Genomic DNA, 18826 nt, shown 5'->3' with positions numbered 1-18826 from the left:
TGAAACGGGGGTGCGTTGAACACACTGTTGTGTGCGCAAGCACTCTGTCTTTTTATCACCACGAGTTTACAGACACGTCTCTGCTGATTGGGTATCGCCTGTGACACAGCCAATAAACCAGAGAAAACATCCCAAAGCCCGCAGCAGAGCGTTTCACACCGTTCCGAGGAAACATGTCGTTCAACCAGTAAACCGTAGCAACACACCGTTTTGAGATTGAACGTGCCCAAAGTAAAAAGCTGTTTGCTTTCCCCTTTGCCACACACCTGTGTACCTCTGGCTTTTGATTACCTAGATGCATTTCCGGGGACAATGCTCCACCCAGTGATCAAACATAAAACTGTTGGTATAGCCTATTCATGTCACCGACGTGCTAATAGACAAAACAAAAAACTAAGTTACATTATAGCTCCATCCAGTTTCCTGTTGTTAGCTAACAGCAGAGGCAGCCGATGTGCTCTTCTTCTTCAAGGCTCCATGTGTCTGCGGCGACCGCCGCCCAATGCATGCTGGCGAGTGCTCGTTCCAGATGAACTGCGCCTCGCCTGTAAAGTGGACGGGAGCAGGCGGCGGCAGCAGTGGCCCACGTGTGCATGATGTCAGAGCAAGTCTGGATCAAGTCGCACACAAATCTACCCAGCATGCATTGGGTGGCAATTGTCAGTGATCGATTCTGTGCAGGCCTGGCTCATCTCCAACGAGCCCAATATCGCCGGTTATCTGTGTGGCGCAGGCGGGCGCGCCCAGCATCGTTTAAACAAACTGAAACAAAAATCCTTCTAATACGTCCCTGAAACAAAGACACTCAGGAGGAGAATACAAGATTGTGTATATGTTCATGCCACATTTCCACTGTTTAGCCCGCTCCGTTTTTCCTTTTTAGTTTTCGTGTTTTTTGTTTTAGATGGAACATGCGAACGTCAGTTTTGACAGCTATGTGTGTGTACAATAGAATAGAATAGAATACACTTTATTGTCCCCAAGGGGAAATTTGTCTTGGACATAGCGCTACAATCTGTTGCTTAACAACATAAACATGTAACAGAAAAAAGCATTCTAAAATCAACATTAAATCAAATCAAATCAAATCAACATAAACATGAGATCAACTGTGTACTGTGTTGGATTGATCAGACTCGTGTGTGCGCTCTCACAGTCTGTTTTTTCTCCTCACTACCGTTTTCAAGCTGAACAGCCAATCAGATAGATTGTTTAACCGACGAAGGCCGACGCGTGGCGACGGTGCGGGACACACCGCACAAACTAGGGCGATGGTCATAGGCCCAACTTGGACCGACGGCCGATAGTGGCCTTGGTGTGTCAGGGTCTTTGGCCTTTGGATGTTTTGTGCATATGGCTGCCAGCATGATATGATAGAATTACAGCTGATGTCTGCTATCAGTGCTCTTGTTCCAATCAATGAGGTCTACCTGACATTCTGAAGAAGTAGAGTGTATATGTGCATTTGTTACTGTATTGTAACACTAGATACTTATTTCATAAAATGTAACATTTTCAAAACAATATTCTTAAAAATGAGACAAGAAAGAAATCTAAGTGTGGATCTCTGGTGTAAAACATCTGAGTTTTATTAAAGCAGAATGAGAACCACAGTTTTTTTAGTAAACTAACTGTATCAGAAACTACAGAGGCCAGGAAAACTGTTATATTTGTACATGGAATGTAAAAACATCATCGAAACAAGGAACCATAATGGCAAACTGTACGAATTTAAATTATCTAATCTATAAAGAATGCAATCTCTTGACGGGACAGTGGAACATAAATGTGAACAGCACTCCACTCACACATAATGTTTTTTTTTTCCTCTTTAACCAAGACAGATTCCACATCAACCCCCCCCCCCCCTACTGTCATATCACCTATCTACACCAGCTGCAACAAACAACAGTTAGAAAAACAATCCCCTAAAACAAGAATCCTCACTTGGCGTCCAGCTTGGCCATTTCCTGAAGGTATATTCCGATGCTCTCACTGTCAAACAGAACAAAGTAAATGTTTTTCAGAGAGGAGCTGGTGGATGACACAAAATGGTTGGAGATGGCCTTGAGGATGAGCTGGGCAGCCGTTTGTTTGGGGAATCCGTTCCTGTGAGAGAGATTCAGCTTGTCAAATAAACATTACTGACTAGTGAAGAGTCATGTACTGTATACAAGCTGCTGCTAAAAGCAACGCAACAGACCAGAACGCTGTGAAATGTCAATGTACAAAACTGAGTTATATGCCAATCACTACTGCTGTTAAAAATACAGTCACCAAAATACTGAAACTGTCCGCACTGTGCAAGTAATGATACTGGTCAGTAGGGCTGGCTATCGTTTATCGTGAACTTCCCATACTGTGGTTCCTAAACGATACTTTTTTCAATACCAATTTTTTAAAACATCACAAATCTTTTTATTTATTTTCCAGCTCCTACTACGTGAGCCCGTCTCTATGTAACGTGGAGTTTTTCCAATCACAGACATTATTAGATCTTGGTTAGTCTCGCATTGCCAGACCTTCCTCCACAGCGCTGCGGAGGAGGGTCTGGCTAGTCCACACAGCATTCTGGGATGGGAGAAAAACGTGCTCTGGTTTATTGCCACTTGTTTAAACCAATCACAATCATCTTGGGCGGGGCCACGGTGCCTCTGCTAAATAGTCTCAGGAAGGAACTTGTTTTGGTGGAACATGTGTACGTTCAAAAGTAGTTTTAGTCGTGCAACAGAAAACTCAGATTGGACAGATAGTCTAGCTAGCTGTCTGGATTTACCCTGCAGAGATCTGAGGAGCAGTTAACCATAGTCCTCAGAAATCCACCAGAGGTTAGAACACCAACACAGAGACAGAGGAAGGAGACAGACATCTGCCCGAAAAGAAGGACTTCCAGCGAAATTACCGGCGGCAACGGAGTTATTCCCGGAAGTGTAACGTCGTGGATATAGACTAGATCTTGGTAGATGCATGCTGCATGCTGATTGGCTCACTGATGAGATTTACTCCTTAGGTATTGGAATTGGGTATTGAATGACGAGGCATTTTTTTCGATAGTCAATACTTTAGAGGCAATTCGGTCAGTGCCTAAAAAGTTCTGAATTAGGTACGCAGCTCTACTGTTGAGTCTGTGAAATCAGACATGTTTATGTGAGACAGTGTATCTCCATATTAGCCAATATTCTGTTTGGTAGGGTTAGCAGGTGTCAGACCGCAAACAGCTGTGCATTCAAATAATGTAAGGGGCTGAGTTGGGGCAGGTGTGCTGTAATATACCAAGAAGTGCAGTTTAGACAGATAGATAGATCTTTATTGCCATTGTGTTCAGAGTACAATGACAATCTGTTCAGCAGCTCTTCAGCAGTGTGTAAGAAATCAAATACATAAAACAAAAGTAAAGTAAATACAACAAAGACAAATAGAGCAAATCTTTGAATGACAGATCCATAGGTGCAAAGCAGTTTATAATACTAAAAAGAAGCCCTATCCCGTGTGAATAGGCCATGTCTGTAATTTGTAAAGTTAAAATTCCCCCGCGAAGACCTACCACATTTCGGCAAACACTGAGGTCCTGTGATAATATTAGTCCCGTGCGAATCGACATGTCTGTGATTTGGCGGGGTCGTGTATTGTTTTTTCAAGGTTTATGTTTCCTGTGCACCTTTTTATCCCTCTCGCAAAGACAGATAAGGAATTGCGGGGGGGTTGTGGATGCCGCCTTTCATGACCAACCTAATCTGGACCACTATCTGTAATTTCTAAATCACACGAGGTCCCCACATGATGCTAATCCCATGTGAATAGAGTTTAAGGCAGGATTTTACAACTTTGGAAAGTTGTGAAGGCGGTATTATTATTTTATCTTTGGTTGTGATGATCATGAGAACATTGGAAATATGGGGTTCTACCAGAAATGTGAACTGGCATGCATGTAATTGGCCACCATAGGCCCTTGTCGGTTGGCGTTACATTGTTTTGCGGCAAAGGTTGAGCCTGGGTCATCGCTTCGGGTCACGCTGCACCCCCGCTGTGTTGGTCCAAACACACACCCCTAATCCCAGCAGAGAGGAGGAGCCCTCCTGACAGCACTGCAGTTAAATGCAGGCAAACATCATTGTTTACCTAAATTACATTAATATCCACTAAGGTGTTATGCTGCTACGACATCTGGCCCCCGATCCATGGAGGCAGTGTGTCACTGCTGGAGAACAGTGGTGAGATGCAACGTTTAATGAGACAAAGGAAGAAGAGCGTTTTCTGTTCTCTCACTGATGGATCTTTAAATGGATTTTGCCGCTGAAGTCTTGGTTAAAGCTTTAGTGTGTAACTTTTTGATATTAATGAACGTCCGTTTCATTCAAGCCATTACCAAATGAGTTGTTACAAAGCTAATTAAGACTATCAGCTCCACACAACTCTCTCTGGATTTCTCAGTGTGACCATGGTCAGAAGATTTTGGCGTCCGGCGACTTTCCTGAGCAGAAACTCGAGTGAAGATAATATAGATAAGATAAGATAGAGTCCATCATGTTTTTTTAATCCTCCATGTCCTCCTTGGCTACTAGCAACTGCGTGGAGGAGGGGGGGGCATGTGCGTGGTCACTGAAGGCTTGTATCATGTGGACGTGCTGACAGTTTTGTTGTCATTACTTACCCCTCAGTCACATTAGCTACAATAGACAGGGACAAAGCGGCAGGCTGCCAATCATTTTCAATGGGAGTGGCCGTTTGCCAGCGACAAGCCACGCGCTCGCCGCTGCCACGACCAAGACAAGAAGTCTATTTTATGCAAATGCTGAGCGATGCGACAAAGCGACTGCCAATCAGAGTGAAGGCAGCGTGAGGGCAGCGTGACGTATGTACGTTGGTTGCTCGAGTCGAAGAAAATCATTCAAGATGGCGGAAAACGCTTCAGGACATCGTATTTCTCTATATATCTGATATGTTTGGCATTTTATCTCATATATTTTGTTACCCCTATCGAGAAATAAATACTTTTAAATCCAAAAACATCGTTCTTGTGACTTGACAATTAGGGCTGCAACAACGAATCGATAAAATCGATAAAATTCGATTATTAAAAAAGTTGGCAACGAATTTCATTATCGATTCGTTGTGTCGCACGACACGCCACTCAGTTGCGGAGATAAAAGCAATTGAGTTGAGTGCCGTGCAGAGCGGCACGGAGTGAAAGAAAAAAAAGAGCAGAGCGGGGGTAGAGGAAATACGGAGAGAGACCGGAGAGACCCGTAACGTTGTTCTGAAACACACGGCGGAGGCAGAGAAATCAGTACGACCTAAGTCATCCAACGTGTGGGAGCATTTCACACTAAATAAATCGAAAACGTGTTAATTGCAAGATAAGCAAAAGCGACACGGCATGGCACGGTCACCACGGTGATGATTCAGCACCTAAAACGTGAACATGTTGTAGTCCTTGATGAGGAGGACGGGAGTTCAACAGCAGGGTAAAGTCACTACACAATCCTACTGTTGTTCCGTTTTGAAATGAGGAACGTAACGTCCCTCCAGTGGTGCTGGTGTGGTGTTTACTCGTTATCCAGCTTGACAAGCTAGCATTAGCTCGTTAATAACTAATAATAATAGTAAAGCAGGCAGGACTAAAGACACGTTTTTATTCACTCGCCTTTTTTGGCCATTCATTTTTCAATCTATTTTCATGTATATATTCTGTGCTTTGTCCCATATCAGTTATTGTATGATATTTGTGTGTGTTGTACTTTTTAATTTCATTTTAAAGTTCTTTTATAGCACTTAGTCATCTTAAGCTGTGTTTAAATGTGGTGTACAAATGAACTTAACTCGCACTTACTACAATGATGGTAATAATGTAAGGAATAAGCTTCAAGTGAACGCGTGTGTGTGTGTGTGTGTGTGTGTGTGTGTGTGTGTGTGTGTGTGTGTGTGTGTGTGTGGTCTGTATCTGCTTTTTGGGTTACTTACCTTTACACAACTATTAACTAAAACAACATGTATGTAATTATGTATTGAGTTGATGTAAATTAATGTTTTTTTGTTTTTTGTTTTTTTATCCGATTCATTGATTAATCGAAAAAATAATCGACAGACTTATTGCCAGAGGTACAGAGGACAGAGGTATTGCCCTATTGACAATACCTCTGAAGTGACTTGCAAGACCTCTTGTAGATACTAGGCAATAGCATGCTACTGCTACTGGGACGTGCTTGAAGGTAGCACCAGAGAATTTCTGTTTACTTTTGCCAAGCAACCAGGAGTAGGCTAAGCATGAGCATGAGCACTGAGTATGTCAGGTCGGCCAAAATGACGGCCGACAGCTCCTCCAACGGACGACGGCACGGAACACACGGAACAGACTCGAGTCACCGACCTCGCCAGACTGTCCAATGGCCGATTATCGGGTTGGGTGTCAAGGCCATTAAAGCTATAATGCGTAGTTTCTGTCTCCCCTATGAGGAATTTTAAGTAATGACAACAACAATATAACGGACGTCCGATATTATAAAATTGCTGCATGTAGTTCTGGCATGTTGACTGTGATACGGAAATGTTACTAGGTCCTAATTATTTAACAAAACTCTTTGGTTCCCTGCTGAGTGACAGTGATACAGCAGCTCTCTCTAACAAAGACCTTTGACAGACAAGTTTTGCAGACGGCGCGGTCAATCTTGTCAAGTTTTGACCACCCACTCTTGTCCCCTCTGGGCCGAGATATAGGCTCCCTAGAGCAAAAACAAACAGCTACACATTTTCTTTTGTTCCTTGTACAATTAAAGCTGATAACTTGCACAACTCCTGAATGCACAGTTGTGATTAGTGTCACTTTGGGCCTTCTCAGTGACACTTTTAGAAATCACTCTTCCAGACAATCTCAAGGGATTTATATGACACTGTCCACTTTTTAGGTGAGGAAAGATGTGCTGCTAAGATGTTTTATGCCTTGTTTATTGTGTTGTTGTTTGGCTGTTTTTTGTACCTCCAACTGCAAACAAATTTCCTGTGAAAGTGCATAGACACTCTCGTAATTGACTCTTGTCCAACTGTTCATTTTCAACTTCAGGTCTGAGTATATAAGCTTCATTGACCTGCATGTCACCTCTGAGTGGATAAATGCATTAGCAGCACTACTGATTGACACACAGAGAGTTTGAAATGAGCAGAGTGGAGCTCACCGTCCAGCAGGGAGTGAAGGGAAAGCCACAGACTTGAGCTTCTTCTCCTCCGCTGCAGAGAGGCAGTTCTTCACCGTCTTCTCTAGCTGGTCCTCACACTTCTCTGAACCCCACTGAGGGACGTTACAGTGGATGATGAAGCGGGCTGCCATCCCACTGGCCTGGCTCACTGCCACTGCAGGGGAACACACACAAACACTCAGTTTTACAGTTTAACCATTGGAAGTAAAGCTGGACGATATGGAGAAAATCTGATATTACAATATTTTTGACCAAATACATCGACGTTGATATTGTGACGATATTGAAGGGTTGACAATAATGTAGATATAATGACTTAGTGGGTAAGGCAAATAATAAAACAGCTAGAACAGTCTGGTAAGTTCAGAAAAGGACCACTTTAAAACCAACACTTGTTGATGTTACGATATCCAAAATCAAAGACAATATCTAGTTTCATATCACGATATTATGTACTGCCCAGCCCTCCTTGGAAGCATGCCTTGGGGCTCCATTCACGCTGCCTTTTTATAGTGGTGGTGTACACGCTTAACTCTGAGTGAACCTCCTCTGAGTTGATTGAACCAACTCAAATCAGCTGTTCTAGAACCGAAAACTCAGAGTTTCCATCTCAGGGTAAATCAACTCAGAATTCAGGGTTAGACTCAGAGTTTGTTAAACCTCCTTCCTAAAACGGGCCCCAGGACAGTGTGTAGGCCTACCTGATGCCACCTCCAAAGGCCCCTGTGCTTTCCGCAGCTCCTTGACTCCCTCCAGGAACTCTCGGCCTCCAGCTTTCTCCAAGGCGTTTCCTGAAAAACAGCACAGCAGCAGGTGAACACAAGACTGGATGGGTAGGGGGAAGTCTGAAAACGTGTTAATAAGAAAACAAGTACACATGCACATGTCCTCCTCACCCACTCCGTCTTTAAGGTCCATCTCTGCATTTGTTGGGTTAATTATTCCCTCCACTTTGATTGTTCCAATTTTGTTGATTTCACTCTCTGTTAGTGAAAGCTGTGGATCAAAGTCATCAACACAGTGTGAGAAAACAGCTGCTGTACTTTTCTGTCCTAGCCTTTTATATGGTAAATGTCAAAAACCAGACTGATATGTTGGTTGGCCTTTCATCCCAGTGAGCAAACACTGTTGTCGCTCTTAAGCCCAGTTCAGACCAAAGATCTGCGACGAGACAAAACCGTTTAGAACGTCGCAGGGTCTGAACCGGCCCGTCTCAGCTCGACTCATGCCAGCCGAATGCGTCGCTGCGACTCAGCAGGTCGAGTCTCCAGAGGCTGGTTTTAGAACGTAAGGAGCGTCACCTGTTTCAACAGCCAATAGAGAAGTCAGCTGTAAACTATAGAAACAAAATGATCCATAATCCATTGTATTTCTATGTCACAAACTGTCAGCTGGTGAAAATGGCATGAGTCTCAACGAGCGCCAGTGAGCACGGTATGTGGTTGAGCGAGCTAGAGAGTACTGTAGCTCAGCAAGGAAATAAAAAGGGGCAATTCTGTCCTAAATAGACAGGAACTTTCAAACGTCCCCAGTTGATTAGACTAACTCAGACTGCTGAAGGCTCACATTAGCTTTAACTGCACTTTGGAATGCATTTTCCAATGAAAAGAGGACAGTTTTGTCTCCTCCACTGCAATCATGCTAGCAAGGTATCTTCTTTTCTTGATCTTTTCTTTTCTTATTAAAGTCAATTCCGAATTAAATGTCCTCATCAGCTTCACCATTTCTTAGGTAAGGGGTTCTGCTGCCTCTTTTAGAATGCAGTATGTTTAGTGCTTTGCTGGATATTCATAATTTCAGCCTTGCAGTTAGCATTTTACCTCGACTGCTGTTATGACTTGACTAGAGAGTGACTGAAGAGAGGGAGCACATAGAACAAAGCTGTGAATCAGAGAAATAAAATGTTTTCGCTGATTCCTCACTAGAAATGCAGCTGTAGCAAGCATCTCACTATCACTTACATTATCCACATTCATATTTAGAGGCAACACATGATATATCCAGCTACAAAAAGCCTGAAAGTCTGAAGTTAGAAAGGAAGTTCAAAGAGTCGTTGCTATAGAGATGATAGACAGTCTCGTCTAGTCACATTGGTGTGAACTGGCAGCTTTCAGAAGGTTGCAGACCGCCACGTTACAAGTACTTTTACAAGTTTCAACTCATCTTGTCGCAAATCTTTTGGTCTGAACTGGGCTTTATGATTACATATTTACACTGGTTCTAACTGTCATTTCATTAGCTATCAGCAGCTTCAGTTCAAAATAGCAGCGCTGGCCCTCAGAGACTCATACACATATATTACCTTCTGTCCAAGGAACAGGCTCTTTGCTGACAGGATGGTGAATCCATCTCCTGGGCCGTCTTCTACTGTGGAGTTTGGTACAGACTCGTTGTCTGTGCTCTTTGTCAGATTGGAAAAAAAGACACATTTAAACCATAATTAAATTATAACAGAGTGTACAGCTTAAACAAATAATGAGCGAACTTAGTATCAAACCTCAGTACTTGACACTGGGTCAAGAAGTGTCAAGGCTCAACAAATTCTTGTTTACTTATTCTGTGTATTCTGTCTGTACTTATTTCCTCATTTCTGGAGTCTTCCATTTCTAGCTCATTTTATTTTGGCAAAGTTCTTGATTTAATACAGATGCATTGAGCACTGTGGCATATTTTGTTTAATGAAATAAAGGGTAAAAGTTCATTCTTGACTGTGGACACAGTTGCTTGACAAAATAATCTCAACTCAAGGCCCACGTATTGCCTCTATCTGGAGCTTTCAACCATATCTTGTGGTTATCTGAAGCAAATGTATTTGACAGAGTTCAACTGGATCTGGCAGCTGCTCGTACTGTGACTTGTGTTGGACTTGACTATAGTGATTTTTACTATAGCCCTACCATGAGAGGTGGTTGAAAGCTCCAGAAACGGCTAATAAGTGAACCGTGACTAAAGATGATTTCGTCACGCTTTAAAAATAGGTTTATAATTTAAAAACTCAAGTACTAAAATAAGTATCATTTTTGAATCATTGTTTGCCTGCTGTTGATAATAGTTTTAAACAAGTTACAGACATGTCAGCTTCAGATTTGTTGTATTGTCCAATCACTGCATAAAGTGGGCATGATTGTTGTTTTTTGCTTTTAGGGGGGGGGGGTTATATTATATGAGGTAACCATTCAACTGCCAAGTCACTCAGTTTAATTGTCTGTTTTGAAAAGTGAAATGAATTATCAGATGCAGCTGCCTGATTCTGCTGTTTGTGATGTGGTTTAAAGATTCTTTTTGGGGCAATTTGGCCTTTAATTGATAGGACAGTTGTAGACAGGAAAAGGGAGAGAAAGAGGGGAAAGACATGCAGCAAAGGGCCGCAGGTCGGAATCTGGACCGAGCTTTGGTACATGGGACGAACGCTTTACCAGGTGAGCTACCAGGGCGCCCCGTGAAGTGGTTTTAGACGGTGTTCAAGAATCTAAAAACGCATTTAATTTGAAGCCTACTGAGGCCTTAACTGCCCCCCCCCAGCTCCATGAGTATTCTGTTATGTTGACTGACCTTTGGCTTGCGGCCTCGTTTGCCTTTAACCTTTTTCAAGGGTTTGACGGGTTTCTTGCTCTTTGAGCGTTCTTCCTGCTTCTCGGGGATGGACGCCTGGCTTTCTGCTTTCACCCGGCCTCCCCTCTTCTTGGAGAGCAGCTCTGGATGGATCCGAGGCAGAACCCCTCCATTAGATATGGTCACCCCCCGCAGAAGCTGATGGAGAAAACATTTCTGTAACACCGTGACTATGTACTGTGCTACAACATACAATAACACGCCTTATTTCTTCCGTCTTCGTTCTCTTCAAGAAATGGTGACTAGTCTTGTGCAAACAGATGTGAAATGACTGTGGTTGGTCCCAGCTGAGGTTACCCACAGTGTTGGGACACTTCACGCCTGCTGAAATATTAGCTGCTACACACACCATCTGCTGTCATCTGAAACCATATGCCTCGCACTCCAGGGAGAAGACTTTCACTCACATTAACCTGAGAGGACAGTACCTTTATACGTATATAACATTACGTGATTACAACTATTCGATCCCAAACATTATTTGTTATTGCTGCATCATTGCATTCATTTGAAAGTTGTTAAATTTCTCATGCATTTTTTACATATTGTCAAAACATATCCTGACATATCTACTTCCAGTAAACTGTAAGGCATTCCATTTCCAAGTATGTAATGTATATAAAAAAACAGAATACTAAAAAAGGCAAACAGCATTGTGGGAGATCAGGGGCACCTACACAGCCTCTTCATTTAAACTGTTGCCTTCTTGAGAATACTGTGCTCCTCCTGTTTACAAAAAAACAGACCCAAGTCCTCTTTTGTTCCATAGAGGAACAATTTCTTAATACAATCACATTTCTTAATACAATTTCTTTATGAATTTATATATATTCATTCTTTTTACGACCATTATGATATGATAGGATGAAATGATGAAAACAAAACAAAGTCAGACATCAGAGTCCGGAAACAATTCCCCAATTTCCTCATTGGTATTATAGGACTGGTGTCTAGACTGGCTGCAAAATATGACATGCGGGTGAAAACGACAAAATATTTGATCAGATGTGCCTTTCGTTTATATGGCGACAGCGTTTTTGGGGCTTAAAAATGCAAAAAAAGTTAAATCACCCTCCAGAGTGGAAATCTTAAAAACGCTCCACCGTCGTGTTCCCGTCTAAAGGGGAAAAAGGCAAAAGTCTGAAGACAGCGGTGTGGAGAGAGACGAGAAAAAGGCGTCCAGGTAGTCTGTTGTTACGGAGTAGGCTACAGAAAGTATAGGCTCCTGTTATCTAAAAGATTTTCAGTGTAATGGCTCAATATTTTTAAATGATTTCGACAATGTGGATAAGGTTGTTATAGTTCGATGACCATATGTAGGCTATTCATTTTAGCCAGAGTAGACGACAACGTTACGGATGAAGAGAAAGAGAGAGAGAGAGTGGCAGCAGGCAGAGGAGGGTCTGCTTCAGCCCCCTCAGCCCGCTGCCTCTCGCTCTCAAGCAGCAGCTGAAGGGCTGCGAGGACATTTCAATGAGCATTAGAAATGAAGACTTGTTGAAAATCACACCTAGAAAACAATACTTCAGCTAATTTAAAGCTATAATGCGTAGTTTCTGTCTCCCCAATGAGGAATTCTAAGTAACGACAACAACACTGTCGGCACGTCCACATGATACAAGCCTTCCGTGTATGCGCACCCCCCCTCCTTCATGCAGTTGCTAGTAATAATCTAATTTCATAATAATAACATACATATACAGCAGTTTTTTAAACAGAAAACATACATACTATTAAAGGCCCTGTGAAAGAGTGGTAACATACATTAGACACTGCCTAGTCTCACATGTCCAGACCTTCCTCCACAGCGCTGCAGAGGAGGGTCTGGCTAGTCCACACAGCATTTCGGGATGGGAGAAAAATGGGCTCTGTTATTTATTCACTGCTGCTACTTTTATTCACACTGTACTTATTTATGTTCGTACTTTACACTGCACTACAATAGAGCTCAACAGTGTGGTTCCGTAAGTAAACGTCCCATTGATTTTCTCCATAAGGAATTTAATTATCAGCCATAATGTCTAAATCATCCGAGGTAGACTGACCCCGAGCTACGAGGATGTGAAACTAAAGTTTCTGCTCCTGTAGAAGCTAGAAGTCTGTATAAAATCAACCTGGTTTTAGGAAAAACATGTTTTATTCACGATCTTATGGAGAAATACAACACTACCCACAATCATAAGCGTAACAGCGACTTCTCTGATTGGTCCAACTAGCTGTTACTATGGAAATGTTTACTGTAGCCGCGTAACGGTGAACGTCTAGAGCGAGCTTCTACCACTGAAGTCTCTGATAGGTTCTGTACACGGTCTTGTACCTTTAGCCTTTTTTTGTTGTTTTCAAAATGGTTTTTTTGCGCCAAATCAAATGTGTTATGGTCATGATTCCTCTCATAGCTGGTTGATTTGGTTCCAGGCTTAATACTCTTTATACAAGCAATTTCTGAAACGTCAATGGAACAATTGAATGGGGGAAAACACTTCCGGAACCAGAGCTGTTAAAAAAGCAGGCGGTCCCTGTTGAGCTCTATAGCATTTGTACAATCCATTGTTTTAGGAACATGATCTTTTGAACCTACTCTTACTCTTTAACCTAATCTCACTTTACTTGCTTTATGTTACTTTTATACATTTATTGACTCGCTCTTTTCTTACTTCTTATTTTTACCTTGAATTTGACTGTGAGCAACTGCAACTAAACAATTTCCCTAAGGGGACTGAGTATTTTGATTCTGATTCAGAGTTCTTTTCACATTCGAGAAGTGAAAACATTGCAAACTGTCTCTGACTTCAAGAAGAGTATAACCAAATATTAGTCAGCCACTTATAGTCCCTGTTACCTGGTTGAGCTCCTCGTCGTTGGCCACAGCCAGCTTGATGTGCCTGGGAGTTATTCTGCCTTTCTTGTTGTCCCGCGCTGCGTTTCCTGCCAACTCCAAGATCTCAGCTTCAAGGAGAGAAAACACAGAGAAAGCCATCAAACATACAGTGTGTGTTCAGCTATTTCAACATGTTTACTTTCCACTGTGTGACTCCCAGCCCATCAGGAACAACAATGTACCATTTAAGAAGTTTAGACCATACTCTACTACGAGCAGTAATGTGGATATAGACATAGCAAATAAACATAAAGTATACATCTTCTTCTTTCTTTCTTTGTGCTACTGGCTTTATGGCCCAGGACATTTAGTCCCATTTCTATTTCCCAAAAAATAAACCCATGCTATAATAAACTTTGTTTGTGTTATAATTGCTATAGTTTTTTATCATAATACTTTGCAGATGGTCCAGGGGTGTCAAACTCAACTTCCCTAAGGGCCACACTGGAAAATGAGAATCACATCAAGGGCCAGACATGTAGAGTTGTTGATGTGCTTTTATTTAATCGAAAAAGTAAAATATCTTTGACTGTATTGTTGCATGTCTCATACACAGGGTTTCTGCAGGTTTCACCAAGTCAAATTGAAGACTTTTTAAGACCTTTTTAAGACCATTATGGATGAAATGTAAGACCTTTATCACAACAAAGTCAGACATCAGAGTCCGGAAACATCGTCTGAAACAATTTCCTCATTGGTATTATAGGACTGGTGTCTAGATTGGCTGCAAAATAAGTTGCATGTTGGTCTCATTTGTAGTCGTAATACAGCAATTTATAATTGGACTAGCGACAGAAAGAACTACAACACCACAGAATTAAAAACAAACTTTATAAAGCGCTGCGGAAGCATTAGAGTTAGCGTTACATGAATTGTTTTTGCATCCAAAGAATATTTACATATGACACATAAATTACACATGCAACAGTACATAACATAATAATGTTTACAGCAGTACAGTATGCTGTTCCAGACTTGACTTATTGTGGCCCCCCTACCTGCCAGGTACTCGATAACTGCTGCCATGTAGACAGGCGCCCCCATGCCGATGCGGTATTTGTGCGTGCCGGTGCGCAGGTACCTCATCATCCTTCCCACAGGGAAGATGACACCTGCCCTGGCTGAACGGGACAGCTTGGTGGCCTTCTTCTTTCCTCCTCTGGCTGACATCGTGCTCTGGACAGAGTACAGACACAGCGAGTCAATACCATAATGATAACATACACAAAAATGATGGACATCCGGCGGCACCGAAACAATCCAGTAAATAAATAAGGACACTGACTAAGACTGCCCCCCACTATCATACACACACACACACACACACACACACACACACACACACACACATCTACATATATATATATATATATATATATATATATATATATATATATATATATATATACTGTATTTAATGCATAAATTGAAGGAACTGACTTTTATTTCACTGAAATTGTATTTTATGATTTAATGTGACAAATAAATGTATTAATAGATTGATTGGTTTAGTTCTCCTGAATTACAAAAAAAAAAAAAAAATATATATATATATATATATATATATATATATATATATTGTACACAGATAGTTCTGATTTTATCTGTCCAGGTTTTGACATATCTGTGTCTGAGATGTATGCCACCCTTCACCTTAATACAATGTAAGTGAAAGGAATTGTGTTTGTAGTGGTCACAGCATTAAAAATTTCATTTTAAAAATATATCAGGAAGATCTCTTTCCAGAAATAGTGTCCCTGTCATCTTTGGATAATCCACAGAACACACTGGAGAAAGTTTTTTTTATTTATTTCTGTGTTCGAAAGGAGCTAGACTCAGGGTACCTACACATTTTCCAAAGTCAAATCCAAGCACTTTTCAAGCATTTTAATGTGCATTTTCAAGCTTTTCCAGCATTTTACAGCTGTGGTAAATTACATATTTATACACAGTTTACACTCAGTGGTCACTTTATTAGGTACACCTGTACAATCTAGTACAATCCAATACAACTGTTCTGCCAAAAAGTTTACTTTTAATATTCCTTTAATGTTCAGGTTGTTTTTACATGTTCATACAGGTGTTCATTCAACGATATGTTTAGCATTGAGGTCATAGTGGTGGTGGTGTTGTACTGGACTGCGTTATATTAAGGGGTGTTTGTTTCTAAGACTGAAAACTGCACAGCCTAAGCAAATAAAACCAAAGCATAGTTCATTTAGCCAATTTCCCAGCCACCTTTTGATAATTAAAGTGAACTGAGTGTTTTATAATAGAGATATTTTAGGGAATGTAACCAGAGTGCTTTACATCGGTGGAATTTAAAGTGCTAGAGTTAATTAATTAAAAGTTAATAGTTAATTAAAGAAATTAACTATTTTTCCATAAACCCTTCTGCTTGGACAATTAAGCAATAATTGTATAATAATGAAATTGCACTTAAGCGTAGGTTACACACATACCAATTACAAATGATTTATGAGGGTTGAATTAAATGTTTAACAAACATACAGATGATGGGAAGACACTTGTGACATTCATCGATTTTTTTCCATGTTTTTTACTGTAGTTTTTCAACGTGTTTACTATATCAAATCCTAGATAAATCATTTCATAATATGCAGTGTGAATAACTCAGTCAAGTATCAGCCCAAGGTAAGGTTAGTGCAGGCATCCTCCAACACATGCTAACACAACTGACTGAAACAGCACAGGCTAATCTGTAATAGAGTAATTAAATAGTGCTGTACTAGGAGGAAAAACAAGATACGTCACGTCCACTATCTCGGTGCCATAAGGCCAGTCGTTTTAGTTTTTTTTTTTTACAAGCCGTATGTGGACCGTCCATGTTAGAGAGGAAAGGTTACCATTCACCCCCGAGGTTTCCATGTAAACAAGTTCCAGCACTGAGCGGTGTGATAGGCTGCGGCCTGCAGCAGCGCCGCTGGAACACACACATCATTTACACGTATGCATTAATGCAGCTGACCGCTGGCGGTAAAGGTGGAGGGATATCATGTGTGTGTGTGGTGTTCGGCGCACGAGCCGAATGGAAAAAGACGGGAATGTGACCGGGGCCATGTAGGCTAACGTTACAGTAGCCATACCGAACCTAACGTTACAGTGAAGCAAGTAACACCCCTTCGACGTAGCTACGCAGACGTTAAGGTTGACTTTTCGGTTATTTAAATCGTAGAAAAGCCTGACACGGCGACTAAACGGAGAGGTGTATTATTTATTGGCACCTATTCAGCCGTGGGAAATAAAACATAGAGCTAAGGGTTAATTTTAGCTAACGTTATGCCAGGTCGGCTTCGTTTGGCTAAGCACAAATATTCAGAAGCGTACACATTCCGAGAGGCACTTTCGCATGTTATTCTACAATAGAGACATTAACCACAACGACCTATTTCTTTTAACATGCCCCCGCCCGCCCCCTTCTTTTTTCATGTAGCCTCTAATCCTCAACATACAGTGTAATCACATCAGACATGGAAAGTAAAGCGTCTCCGTCAATCCGGATATGCGCCTGGGCATGGGAAATGAAAAACCGTCTAAGTTTTACCTGTTTTGTCCTCTTTTCACGCGAATCAGCGCGAGTCAGAGATGCTCCTGCACGGCAGACAGACGAATCCCCGCGGTGGAAGACAGCGCTTTGTTTTGGTTCTGTGTATGTGCTGTCCTTGCGCGTAATCTAGCTTCCCGACCTTAGAAAAACCCCACAGAGCGAGCAGGAACAGCGTAGTCTGGTTGGAGGCAGGCTCTGTGCTACTGATGCTGCAAAGGGGAAAAATTCAGTGAAAACGCCCCCCTGACATGGCTTCAAGAAGGACAATGTTGGTGGAAAGGAACGTGATGTGCTCAGATGTGAAGGTAGCAATGTTTTGGAAGCAAAGCAAATATAAATAAACCCTATAATAAATTCTCGTCGGAGGTCGGATAGATCATAAATGGTACCAAACAATGACCTCTCTTAAGGCCTTGGAGCAGGCTATTAAACATGATATTTCCCAGCCTCCCAGGCAGTTTCATAGTGGTTTACTGAAGGCAGTATGTAAAATCTAAATGAAATCTGCACAATTCCAGGTCTAACAGGTAGTGAAACAGTAGCCTACAGGCAGCGTCTCTCCTCTTTGAACATGCAGACTGTGGGAAGGAATTCAGGCAGATGATGCTGGCAGACTGTTTGATGCATCAGAGGAGAAATCCCAAGCGAGCCAATCAGATCACTGGACTCCATCTTTGATATGTCAAAGCCAATAGATCCATGAAGGGAGATGACAGCCATATCCACTTAATGTGTTAATATGACTGTAATCTGTATGTCCTGAAAATCAGCTGGAAGCAGTTTAAACTTCCTTGAGACAGCTGTAACAAATCCAAATGTTTCTATACAATGAATTGTCTCAGAAGTGATTGTGATTAGCGTTGTCTCCTTCAGTCAAATTTAAAAAATATTTATTCATGTATTTATTTTTAAAACATAGTTAAGTTTTCAATAAATCCCAGGATACATCTTCTGGTTATATCACTGTCATGTGACCCAAGTACACAGCTTAGAAAAGTAAACCATGCCTCTTTTTTATTATAAAACATTGTTTTTTTTTCATAAATGAACATAAAACTGACAATTACCACCACCAGTCATACACCTTAAGACCTTAGCTAATGTTAGCTTAATGTTAATTGTGATTAAATAAAAGTAACGATGATTACTTAAAAAATATTGCGATTAGACAGTTATTAAATAATTGTTACAGGCCTATCTATGGACATCATGTCTGGTTTGTTGTTGGCTACATTATTATTCCAACTGAAATATTGTGACTTGTGAAATCCATCTACAATGCTGCACTGTCATGTAATCAGAACGGAACTTTGACAACAATAGACACAGATATGATCTGATGGAGTACATAACAAAAAGTTTGTTTCAGCAATGCACGTTGATTTTCAGGAAGCCAGGAAGAGTCTGGTTGCATGTAGAAAAATATATTGGAGACATTTTCAAGAGCTTCAAGATAGCATGCTATCACTGTTCACTTCAATTAGATACTGTACATCATACAAGTAGACAATGAGTAATAAGAAATAATTAGTGGCAATAACCAAATACAAATAGACTCAACCAAATACCAAATAGACT

General features: G+C 41.3%; 1 protein-coding gene across 1 annotated transcript; it reads right to left on the bottom strand.

The window, feature by feature from the left end:
* Nucleotides 1-1554: 1554 nt before the first annotated feature.
* LOC116050377 (core histone macro-H2A.2) lies at nucleotides 1555-17518 on the bottom strand. The gene is made up of 9 exons (XM_031300394.2): nucleotides 17246-17518; nucleotides 14679-14856; nucleotides 13642-13748; nucleotides 10743-10940; nucleotides 9493-9591; nucleotides 8087-8186; nucleotides 7892-7981; nucleotides 7170-7344; nucleotides 1555-2109 (listed from the first exon to the last, which is right to left on the bottom strand). The coding sequence occupies exons 2-9, from the start codon at nucleotides 14848-14850 to the stop codon at nucleotides 1944-1946; spliced, it is 1107 nt and encodes a 368-aa protein (XP_031156254.1). The 5' UTR covers nucleotides 14851-14856; nucleotides 17246-17518; the 3' UTR covers nucleotides 1555-1943.
* Nucleotides 17519-18826: the final 1308 nt, after the last annotated feature.

The sequence above is a fragment of the Sander lucioperca genome, chromosome 7 (assembly GCF_008315115.2).
Source record: "Sander lucioperca isolate FBNREF2018 chromosome 7, SLUC_FBN_1.2, whole genome shotgun sequence".
NCBI classification, from domain to species: Eukaryota; Metazoa; Chordata; class Actinopteri; order Perciformes; family Percidae; genus Sander; species Sander lucioperca.
The sequence above is the reverse complement of the archived record's forward strand: the minus strand, read 5'-3'. Positions and strand labels throughout refer to the sequence as shown.

Coding starts and splice junctions, on each gene's coding strand:
- LOC116050377 (XM_031300394.2), bottom strand. CDS start 14,850: ATGTCAGCCAGAGGAGGAAAGAAGAAGGCCACCAAGCTGTCCCGTTCA. Junction 13,749..14,678: donor AGTTATCGAGTACCTGGCAG/GTAGGGGGGCCA, acceptor CTCTCCTTGAAG/CTGAGATCTTGGAGTTGGCA. Junction 7,982..8,086: donor GGACCTTAAAGACGGAGTGG/GTGAGGAGGACA, acceptor GCTGTTTTTCAG/GAAACGCCTTGGAGAAAGCT.